The 12,610-nt window shown below is 39.0% G+C and overlaps 1 protein-coding gene across 3 annotated transcripts in view; it reads left to right on the top strand.

Moving 5' to 3' along the window:
• LOC149005241 (uncharacterized) overlaps positions 1-10,673 on the top strand; it is a 28,425-nt gene extending 17,752 nt beyond the window's left edge. For 2 of the 3 annotated variants that reach the window (XR_016175573.1, XR_016175572.1), the window contains exons 6-8: positions 6,161-6,302; positions 9,216-9,478; positions 10,279-10,673. Coding sequence is in view for 1 of the 3 variants with exons in the window: in XM_089168617.1 (XP_089024743.1) it covers positions 6,161-6,302; positions 9,216-9,376 (303 nt within the window). In the remaining 2 variants the exon portion in view is untranslated. The other variant, XM_089168617.1, reaches the window with a different exon arrangement.
• The last annotated feature ends 1,937 nt before the right edge of the window (positions 10,674-12,610 follow it).

Here is a 12,610-nt window from a genome sequence, read left to right on the forward strand (position 1 = left end):
AAATTCAAAAAGTGAAAAATAAATTTTCTTTAGTTATAAATTTCAAAGAAAAAAATAAAGATGGATTACCAAAAAAGTTCTATTTATAAAAAGAATAATGAAAGGCCTTGCACAAGTAAATTCAATTCAATTATTTCGATTAAAGGAAACAAATAAATCAAGTGACACAGAAATTATAAAAATTTCAGAAAATTCTATAATTGGAAATCAAATTATTCATGAATCATCCATTCGAATCAGATCTACGGATTGGACAAATTTTTCACTGCCAAACAAAAAGGCCGAAGAATCTAGCTAATTGACAAACACAATTAGAAACTATTAATTTGAGAAAGAATAAGGTGAAGAATGAGGGAGAAGAGAAGATGGAAGCCACGATTTAGTTGTGGAGGCTCAGATTGAACTTGTGAGCACTCCTCAAAATAACTTCACTATTTATAGGCTAATTTACAAGTCTATTCTATATAGGAAGGCATCAACCAATTTCGATTGGTATAAAACTCTTGATTACCGCCTCTTTTTTTCGAAGATGGATCTGTCATTTCCTAAATTGCCCTTTCCTAACACTCCCCCTCAAGCTGGAGCATATATATTACTCATGCCCAGCTTGTTACAAATATAGGTAACTCTTGTATTCCCTAGAGCTTTGGTGAACAAATCTGCGAATTGTTCTCCAGTCCTCACATGCTTAGGGGATATTATGCCTTGTAGTAACTTCTCATGAACAAAGTGACAATCAACTTCAATATATTTGGTACGTTCATGAAAAACTGGATTTGATGCTATATGAATCGTAGCTTGATTATCACACCATAATTTTATTGGTGTGTCATCAATAATTCCTAATTCCTAGAGTAATTGTTTTATCCATACCATCTCGCATGTTACCTGTGCCATAGCACGATACTCAGATTCTGCGCTTGATCTTGCTACCACAGTTTGTTTCTTACTTTTCCATGATACAAGATTTCCTCCAACGAATGTGCAGTAGCCTGTAGTCGATCTTCTATCAATAGGTGATCCAGCCCAATCAAGATCGGGAGAATCCTTCAACATTTCTATGCCCATGATTAATGTAAAGAAGTCCACGTCCCGGTGCTTTCTTAAGATACCTCGGAAATTCGTATAACTCGCATCCCAATATGATGTTCGTAAGGCATAAAAATTGACTCACAACACCGATCGGAAAGGCAATGTCGTGTCTAGTCACAATGATAATTCAGCTTTCCAACAAGCCTTCCAGTACTTCTTTGGATCATCAAGAATGGTTCCATCTTCTGGCATTAACTTTAAGTTACATTCCATGGGAGCGTCTATGGGTTTTGATCCCAACATTCCTGTTTCAAAAAGCAAATCTAGTACATACTTCCGTTGAGATAAGAAGATGCCCTTTGTTGATTAGGCAACTTCAACTCCTAGAAAATACTTTAACTTGCCCAAGTCTTTGGTCTGAAATTTCTCTTGCAAATAGGTCTTTAACCTATCAATTCCTGAAGTGTCATTTCCTGTAATGACAATATCATCAACATAAACTACAAGAAAGATTTTGCCTGCATCAGAGTTTTTAAAGAATACAGAGTGATCACTTTCACAACGAGTCATCCCAAATTCTATTACAACAGTAGTGAATCATCCAAACCATGCTTGAGGTGACTGCTTGAGACCATATAATGATTTGCGGAGGCGAAAACCTTATTCTTCTCCCCCTGAGCAACAAACCCAAGTGGTTGCTCTATATACACTTCCTCATGCAGATCTCCATGAAGGAAGGCATTTCTCACATCCAACTGAAACAAGGGCCATTGATAGGTAGCGGCAAGAGAGATTAAAATGCGGATGGAAGTAAGCTTGACAACAGGCGAAAAAGTATCAACATAATCTACGCCATAAACTTAAGCATAGCCCTTGGCAACAAGACGAGCTTTCAGGCGAGTTAAAGAACCATCAGGATTAACTTTCACAGTGAATATCCACCTACAACCAATAGCTTTCTTTCCTGAGGGTAAAGGCACAAGATCCCAAGTCTGATTGTCCTCTAAGGCTTGTAATTCTTCGTTCATTGCATTGACCCACCCAGGATTAGACAAGGTTTCAAGAACATTCTTAGGAATAGGATAAGTCTCTATAATAGATAGAGCAGTAGAGAATCCAGGTGATAAAGTAGAATATGAAATAAAGTTAAAGATGGGATACTGAAAACAAGAACGAGTACCCTTCCGAAGAGCCATTGGAATATCAAGGTCAGATTTGGCAGGAACGTCCGCAGGATCAACAGACGAAGTCGGCACAGAGGTAGAGACCGTAGGTGCAGAGGGGGGAGCCGGTGGTTTTGGACGGCGCATGTATACTTTGGTGATGTCTGGCAGAGGTGGAGGTGAAGGAACTGTACCCTGTGGAAACACACTTTGAAAAATACATAGATCATCATTTAGGTCAGTTAAACTATGAGATTCAGTAGAAAAAGGAGGACTCAAAAAATGACACATCTGCGGTAACGAAATATCTTCGTAAGTCAGAAGAATAACAACGATATCCCTTTTGAGTGCGAGAGTACCCCAAAAAAATACACTTAAGTGCACGAGGATCAAGTTTAGAGATCCCTGGGCGATGATTACGAATGTAACATACACACCCAAATACGCAAGGAGGCAAAGTAAATAAGGGAGATGAAGGAAATAAGAGAGAATGAGGAATGCCACCTTTTACGACAGATGAAGGCATCCGGTTAATAAGATAACAAGCAGTTGAAACTGCATCAGCCCAAAAGGATTTAGGAACCTTCATCTCAAATAAGAGAGAACGGGTGACCTCCAATAAGTGTCTATTTTTTCCTTTCGCAGCCCCATTTTGTTGAGGAGTATCAACACAGGAGGATTGGTGAAGAATCCCATTAGAAGCCATAAATTTACAAAAAGGATCAGAGAAATATTCTTTGGCATTATCACTACGAAAAGTACGAATAGGAACACCAAATTGAGTACGAATTTCAATAACAAAATTGCAAAATATGTCAAATAATTATGAACGATTTTTCATTAAATAAAGCCAAGTCACTCTTAAAAAGTCATCCACAAATGTAATGAAGTATCTGTAACCTGCAGTAGAACTAACAGGACAGGGTCCCCACACATCAGAATGAACTAGAGAGAAAGGGTGATCTGATCTGTTATTTATACGAGGAGGAAAACTCACACGATGAAGTTTTCCAAATTGACAAGACTCACAGTCCAACTTAGAAAGAGAATGAAAACTTTATCTACCAATTTTAGGTTTTCCAAAAAGGGATGCCCCAACCGACAATGTATTTTATGGGGGATGGAAATACTAGAGCAAGCAATAGAGGATATCTCCTCGAATAGATACAACCCCCCAGACATACGGCCTCTACCAAGCATCTTCTTCGTCGTAAGATCCTGAAATAAACAATATCCAGGAAAGAATTTCACCAAACAGTTATTAGTGGAGGTAAATTTATGAACAGATAATAAGTTAAATGGAAAATTCGGTACGTAAAGAACTGAGGGTAGGATAATGGATGGAGTGAGTTGAACTGTACCCACTCCTTTAACATTGATATGAGAGCCATCAGCAAGTGTAACCAAAGAGGATAATGGAAGAAAAGAGGAAAATATACCTGTAGCCCCGGTCATATGATCAGAAGCTCCTGAATCAATGATCCATGGGCGAGATGTGGTTGAAAGGCAAGCAGTAGCATTACCTGTCTGAACAAGGGTGGCAGCGGCTGAATGTGGTTGAGTGGCCTGAAACTGAGTGAAACGAATATAATCTGCATCAGTCATGTTTACAGTCTTACCCTCAGGATGAACGGTAGTAGTTGGCGATGCTGATTTAGAGGTGATGACTGCATTCGCCATGTGTGGGGGCTTCCCATGAAGCTTCCAACAATATCGTTGAATATGTCCTGGACGACCACAATGATGACAAGTCTTAACTTGTCCTATACTGTCAGTAGAGTTGTGTGAACCTGGATATTTTCCAGTATTATTTCCTCGAGTTCGTCTTATATTCTGTCCACCAAGGGCATGTCCTCCAGAAGTGCCTCGAGAAACTGTTGCCAAAGCTAAATTTTCTGTAGAGTTATTGGTACTCTCCCTTGCAACACGAAGAACTCTTGAAAATGTGTCAGCTAACGTAGGTACTTGATCACTACCAAGAATCTGTGCTCTAACTGCCTCAAACTCCTTTCCAAGACCTCCCAAGAAACCCATAACAGCTAATTGCTCTCTTTGATTTTGCATATTTTTTATATCAGAGGAGATATGTAGAATAGAGTTTAGTTCTTCATACATTCTTTTAAAATCTGCAAAATATTGGGTAATATCTCTACCTTTCCTATCTACTCGATAAAATTCCTGAGATAATTCGTAGATTCTAGCCAATTATTCTTGACCATAATACAACACATTCAAATATTCCCATAATTCCTTCATAGTTTGTAAGTGAGTAACCAAATCTATAATATTATCGGCCAAGGAATTAAACATCTGCCCAAGTATTCATGCATCGACAATTGCCCAAGTATCATCATCTTTAGGTACAGTCTTAGTCAAATGCTCTATTTGTCCCCGTCCAGTAAGAACAATTTTAACTATAGCCCTCCATTGGTGGAAATTTGATACACCCTCCAATTTCTTCTTAGTTAACCGATGAGAGGATGAAGAAATAATTTCAGTCATGGTATTTTGGTATTTTTACTTGAAGTTTCTCCCATATCCAACACAATTAAAATCAAATCCCAGAAATCAGAAATCATAAGTAGAATCAGAATAAATTCCAGAATCAGAATTATTCCCAGATTAATCCCAGAACCAGATTAATCTCATAACTATAAATAAACCAATACCAATCGAACTTGGACCACCTGGACCACTTGAACCAACCGAACCAAAAAATACCAATACCAATACCAATCGAACTTGAGAACTTGAGAACTTGCTCACGGCAGGTTACTCTTCTCTTTCTCTCTCACTCTCTCTCTCTGATCTAAAACAGCGTCAGAAGCGAAAAATCAAAGCACCAGCGACTACTCTGGTGGCTGCTTCTTCTCCAAAGAATGGTTATTCTCTCAACTCTAAACAGATCGAGAGTGAGGAGGACTACAGACACTCTTCCTCAGCCCCAAATCACAAAACGAAAAATATCTCAGATCAAGCGCAGTTTATTCATACCTGAAAAAAATGCAGATCTGACACCAAAGTTGGGCATTCTCTTGCACCGATCTTAAATAGCAATCACCAAAGTAATGGTCAGCATAAGAAGCTGCATCAATCTTCAGATAAAAATCTCCAACAAGTGCAGCGTACGGTGTTGCATCCCTTTAATTTATGGAAACGACTCTCACACCAGGTACAATTTCTTTCCCTTCTATAGAATCAACTGTTAGCTCTGATACCATGTTAATTTGAGAAAGAATAAGGTGAAGAATGAGGGAGAAGAGAAGATGGAAGCCACGATTTAGTTGTGGAGGCTCAGATTGAACTTGTGAGCACTCCTCAAAATAACTTCACTATTTATAGGCTAATTTACAAGTCTATTCTATATAGGAAAGCATCAACCAACTTCGATTGGTATAAAACTCTTGATTACCGCCTCTTTTTCCTATCGAGAGTTCGATGGATTTGTCATTTCCCAAATTGCCCTTTCCTAACAAAAACCAAATAGAAAAAATCACAAAAACAAGAAAAAAAATATTTCTAACCCCAGAGATAAATATTAATTCTGAAGAAACAAGTTGTGATATTCAAAATTCAGAATCAACAAAAAAAAAATGGCAGATATTAAAAAGAAGAAATACCCCATTAAACGTAAATGGCTTTTCTTTTCTTTTTTCATTGAAAAGACACACATAGATACTCTTTTATATATCATTAGTATTCCCAGAATCAGTGAGCAACTTAATGAAAAGGTAATCTTATTCAAATCATCTACCTCTGCACCCAGCATTTATTACCTTGTTCAAATGAATGTGTTGGTCATGCACTTCTTTAATTGACAAAAAGTTTTGATACTATTGTGGAACAGTAGTTGCTTTGTAATAATTTGGAGTAAGAAAAAAAATATTCTTTGTAATGTCAATGCATAATTTAAAGCCTGGTTTCATTACTTTTAATAAAAAGGTACTTATTTCTTCCATCGTCAGGCTTCGAAGGATGAACTGTTGCAGACTCATATTATTAACTCTTTAAGATGGGCTGAGAAACAACCTTCTATAGATTGTGATGAGGCTTTTTTTCCACTTTTACCTGAGCGTATGTCTTTTGTGGCATTCCAACCTGTTTCAGGTAGATCAGTCAATGTTCCTTTTCTCTTTTGCACTGTAACATGAATAGTACATCATTATCATGTTTTGTTTGTACGTTGTTATCAGGTTGGTTGCTCTTGCACAAGAAAATCCCCTTTCAATTCTCTTTTTTATATATAAATATGCTTATATAGGTGATTTATGTTTCTTTTCTGGTGTTCTTGCATTGAAATTATTGGCAATTCTTTATTTTCTGCCTAATTTGTTGAGGAATTGCATCATCAAGATTTCCAATTCTACGGCGACCAACACCACATGTACAGGTTTTGACCATTAACCAGTAAAGCTTAATTTGGATCCAATTTGCCCAAACAGCTACAGATTAGTTGGTTTTATGTCCACGGTAAGACTAGGTAGTAAAGCTGGCCAGAGTAGATATCCTCAAGAGTAACTCATTCCTGAATCATAAAATAGAGTAGCTCATTCCTGAATCTTAAAATAGATCTAAATCCTCAACTTTAGTTGGAAACCTCAATTCTTATTGGTCATAGGAATTGGTGCCCAGTTATCCTAACCTAACATAAATAGGGAAATTCCCCAAAAATTCTTTGCACATCAGGACATTCCTGGCTGGATTAGACTCTTGTTTTGATCTCCGGAAGAGTTAGTGGCTGCAGTATCCGCAGGGTGAGCTGCATCAGAACCATCACCAGGTACCACATGATTGGATAACTGCTATAGTATGATGTTTGGCCCAACAAATGTCCAGCAAATGTCCAGTTTTACCTACAGAAAGTACACCGACAGGAAGCACGATCCATATGCTGACTACCACGGCCACCAGATGTACTGTCTCCCCCTGAACCATGACCACGACTGTGGCCACAGAAGTAGTAAGGGCTGAACTACTGCCTCTAGATGGAACTGTATGGAGTGGATTCACTAGAAGAAACAATGCGCTGGAGTCGAGAGAAGACTTCACTCAGAGTACACACTTTCTCCTGCCAATAAATGTTTTTTAATTTGCCTAAGGCTAGGGTCCAGTCCAAGAAGAAACTTGGAGACAGAATACTCATTAGGCTGGGTTTTTAAGTCTCTCAATGTCTGTACTAAGAGGCTGAAACATGTTCAATTCTTCCATCATTCCTTTAAAGGAACTATAGTAGTAATCTTGCAAGGGCTTCCCTGATTTGCTGGAACTGAAAGAGTTTTTTATAGATGTCATAGATACGGCTCATATTTTCTCCTAGGGATATCGCTTCCTTCAAGTCATTCCATATTCTCTTAGTAGTAGAATGAAACATGACATTGGCCGCAATACAAGGTTTCATACTGTTCCACAACCAAATCATAATAATTGTGTTATCCTTGACCAACTATCATAATTTTTATCTTTTGAGTAGGGGCTGGATTCTCAATAAAAGATCATTTCCCTACGGCAAAAACATACACATGGACAGCTTGTGCCCACAAGTGGTAATTAGAACTACCCTGAAGCTTACTGGACATTATCTGAATATTCAGATGCTTAGAGGAAAGAGTGGGTTCTCTGAGATGGCTAGTGGTCTCAGTGGCCATGATAAGTATAAAATCAGCACTGAAAAATTTATTATCACACCATAGTAAGCAATCCAAACCAGGGCAGCATTCAATAAAGGATCTATCCTACTTATCAGAAGAAAAAACAAATTGAGGCTGCGGTTGATTCAGATAAGTAGGACAGCCATATCATCATAAGAAAAATTATCTAAGCTATTGTATCCCCCAAAACAATCAGTGGTAGTAGTAGCGAAGGAAACCAACACTAGCAGAATTTCTTTTAGAGCACAAATCCTTGACAAGACAGAGGCAGCAGCCAGCACTAGTATTGACATCCAGCAGAGGCTTAGATCACCAAGGTAGGACGTCACAACTCTTCAAACAGAATAATATCCCAGAGATTCAGTTCAGGGTAGATCAACAGGAAGACAAAGAAATCTGTGCAGAAAAATAGGCAGCTGCATATCACAGGAGGAGCATTGATCTGAAAACAGGCAGCAGCATATTGGCTTGATCCCTGGGCTGATTGTTGCATCAATTAATAAACTTTGAGTCCATCATAAGTTGAAAAGAAGGGGAATATCCACATATTTTGAGGAGCAGCAGGTGGCTGCTCACTAGGTGAGATTTCCAGGTATCATGATCAGTAGAGAATTTTGTGAACAATCCTACAGCCAGTTACAGAAAGCTCTGATAGCATGTCAGACTCCCGGATATCTATAACTGGCCAAGCAACTGAGAATGCTGAAGAAGAACCAGAGAGAGAGAAGAGAGGAGATAACAAGCTTGAAGAAGAGAACTACCATTAGAGTTGTGGAAACTCCTAATCACAGGTCATACTTACAGTCTTCTGCTCACCAACTAATGGCAGGTTTAATAAATAGAAAGAAGCAAATATAGAAAGATAGATACCCCAAAAGAACCCTATAAACTAACTCCCTTTACCAGTTGGTGATAGCTAGAAGCCCAGCTATCACTGCTGGATTTTAACAATAATAAATAATGAACTATCAGAAATGCGAGAGCCACCACTAGTGAATGAGTGGGACTTGGAAATTCCCTGGTTGTTTTGCATGGATCTTCTGCATATGTAGAAGCATCCTCATGTACTTACTGAAGTACTGTTAAACGCTTGCTATAACTATTATGATACTCTGGAGGGTTTTGCCACTGGGTAATTCCAAGAAATGCCTTAATCCAACTACAATGGAAAGATGGTTCTGCCCTGCAGTTACCATTTCCTTATAGATTGTTTTTTGAAGAATGCTCTGGGTATAGTCTCCAATACAGCATTCCTTGATCCTCTATCCTCATTATTGTTGACGAGTGCATTTCTTTTGATGTTATAACAAGAATTTTGTTGGTAATGTATCTAGTCTGCCGTATTATGATAAAGCTGTTTTGTCTTTGAAAGGATCAAGTGAATCAGAATCAGTGACATTGCAGAGAGAGAAACTAAAGGCAATGGAAATCAAAGTGACATCAGAGAGGTTGGAGAAATCAGTCAAATTGGTTAAACAGAACATTTCTGTGGTTGCTGCCAAGCTGGCTATTCAATCTTTAGAAATTCAATAAGCTATGTGATAATGGGAAGGGCGATAATGGGAAGGGCAGCCATTCTATGAACTTTTCTTCTTCTTCATGTCAAGCTAGATGTTAAAGCATGGATACAGCAGGGTAAATATGTCTTTATGCATGCATTTCTTACTTTTCATCTGGGTACTTGACAGATAATATGAAGTGCAATAATATATGTTTAAGATCAAATTTACTGTCTGTTATGCCAGGTTTATTAGAATGGGCACCTCATTTGATCCACTTGGATTGTCTACGTGTCAAATCTGGTGCATTTGTGTACTTGGCATTCCATTCAATCTATGCCCAACTCATCCCAATCCTCAGGAGTGATCTATTTGGTTCCAGATGGTCTCCAACTACTTGCCCATCCCCCCAACCTTACACAGGCCCTCGCCAGGTGGGGGGGGGGGGGACCCTGGGCAGGCCTTTCAGGCAGGGGCAGGGCAGTCACTTCACCTCTACCAACTACTTGCCCATCCCAACCTCGCACAAGCAGGGGGCCCACCCTGGGCAGGCCCTTCAGGCAGGGGCAGGGCAGTCACTTCCTGCACGAGGTTGGTGGGAGTGGGGATAGGTGGAGCGTTGGAGAGGATCCTCATCCGTCCTTTTGATCCCTCGGTGTTGCAATTGTTACAACCATAGGGATCAATTAGGAACATAATTTTTCTAAAGCTTTCTACATTTGAATTATTTCTTTCAAGACCTGAATGCTATAGTTTTCCTATAGAAAAATGTCCAAGAAACAGAAAGGTGAAACTTCCTAAACTTAGAACCATAAACCATAAACATAATCGAAGCTAGTACTTGGAGTTGTAAGTGTGACAGCTTATTAACTGATTTTATATGTCTTCGATTTTGTATTTTTTTCATGTGATGACACGAATTGGATTATTTTTAAGGTCCCTGATGGTAGCAGAGGCCTATCTCCAGCAGTACAGCAAGACCTCACTTGATGGATCGACCTGCTTCAATGAGTATTTATATATTTTACCCATCTTGTTGTGTAAGCAACTACAAAGAAGTAAGAATTGAGGACTTTCGAGCTAGGGTTTCTGACTGAGAGAGTTCATGTGTTGTTTTGGGTGTTCTTGAAAGCTCTTCATCTATATATTCTTTCATTTATGGTGTAAAACATCTTCAGTTTCACTGTGGATGTAGCACATCATATTGGTGCATGAACCCTATTAAAATCTTTGTCATCTTTGTTCTATTTTGTTCAGTTTGTGTTTCTTTTGTGTCTGTTTTAACCAGTGTCTTTCTAATATTTTTTTCTTGTGAACTCCTTACATAAATCTCTCATATTTACATATTAAAAAAAATGTTAGGGAACCAGTCCTGCATGTCAAAGTTAAAGGCCAAAAACTGCCTTTGAGAAGGATTATGGAGGGTCTAAATTTTGTGGATGGATGTCAAATTTCAGCCTGATCCAGTTTTCCAACTGGGAAAACATAGTTTTGGAAATCAGAACCATGGGAGAATGCAAAACAGTGGGAGTTCCATAGACCGGCATTGACATATGGAATGCAAACCAATATGTGGAAAAGTATTTGATTGAATTGGATTCTGAAGCTGACACATGGATGATGCTATGGCCACTCTGGCCAACTGCAGAGTTTGCAACATCAACACTCCACGTGGGAGAATATATAAACGAAGTCCCACATTTTCCGGAGCTTTTTCTGATAAAGACTGAAGTTGCTACATGGATGGGCAGAATTCCATTGCCATTTGGTCCATTGTATCTTGTTGGGAGAAGACGGGTTAGGGTTTCAAAAAGCTGATGTAAGTGAAGCTCTCTGGTTTGAGGACTCATAAGATAGAACCCTTAAAAAGAAACGTTCTAGAAAAACAGAATTGTTGGTCTATTTGAAGACTTAGGAGTTGATTCAGCAGTAGGAAGTGATATTCTAAGTTTAGTAGTTGAAGCGAAGTTTAGCCATAGGACTAAGAGGTATTGTGCACTTAGAAAGGACTTGGAACATCCTTCTTTGTCCAATTTTTTTTTTTTGGGGGGGGGGGGGGGGGGGGGGATAAGAAAAGAGAAAGCTTATATTAAGGTTCAAAAGTGCAATTACATCCAACATGAGGCAAATCCTTTAAACAAGTCCTACATGTTCGGTTGTTAGACTGAGTAGCTAGTTTTTGGTAATATCAGGTCTTAAGCATGGAAGGTAATTTCGACGAAATATCGCCGAAATTCGCTGATGTCGGTACTCAGCGAACTGAAAGTGTGGGGCGAAACGAGATTGACCGGATATCGCCGAGAAATCGGCGATATCTCGGCTTTTCTCGCCGAACTGGCGAGATCCGGCCGATTTCTCGAACATTCGGTCCCCTCTGTTTCTCCCTGGTTGCTCTGTCGCCAAGACAAGGCTTCACAAGAGAATCGTGTTCGTCATTTTCTAATGGAAAACCAGAGAATCCAGTCCCATTAACAGAAGAAATAAACCCTAAAAATTCCCAAAATCTCAAACCCTAGCCTTAAAAACCCAATCTTGAATGAAATCCCTACATTTGAAGGGAAGAAATGCAAAAAAAAACAAGAGAATCGAACAAGGAATTGACAGTGTTGGCGATGGTTTGTGATTTTTCTCCTCGCTTTCGAACTCGTTACTCGTTTGTTCTTATTTCTTCTTGTAAGCTCCAGGTGTAGTCGTCGTCGGAGAAGGAACATAGAATTTCAGGGAAGAAGAGAAGCCTAAAAACGATCTACCTCCATCAGCAACTAATCGTCTGAAACCTCCATCTGCAACGAACACCGCTCCACTCCATTGCTTCACCTCCATGACTGCATCTGCAAAGATGAAGGTTCACGGTTCACGAAACCTAAAGTGATTTGGGCAGTTTTGAGTTTTATAATTTATTATCCCAATTTCCAAATTCCCACTCAGTTTTGATTTTTATATTATCCCACGATTCCCACTTTCCCATTCTCCCAAGCAATGTGATGTCACTATGTCAGGTCACATGTGATTGTTTTTTTTTTTTTTTTTTCAATTGTGCAGCACCCATCTCCGCGCCAACGAAAATTATAATTTCTAGCCGAAGTTTCGGCGAAACTTCGCTGGTTCGCTAGGTTCGCCGGCTGGCGAACCGGCGAATTTTTCCGAAACTTCGTTCCATGGTCTTAAGTACAAAATTCTAACTTGGAGGTGATAATTAGAATATCTGTCAAAATAGGGAATAAAGAAGGAGATAACTACTAACTAGTTCATTTCTTTGCCCTTAAGT

This window comes from Hakea prostrata, chromosome 9 (genome assembly GCF_041222555.1).
Source record: "Hakea prostrata isolate BN-2017 chromosome 9, UWA_Hpros_2, whole genome shotgun sequence".
NCBI classification, from domain to species: domain Eukaryota; kingdom Viridiplantae; phylum Streptophyta; class Magnoliopsida; order Proteales; family Proteaceae; genus Hakea; species Hakea prostrata.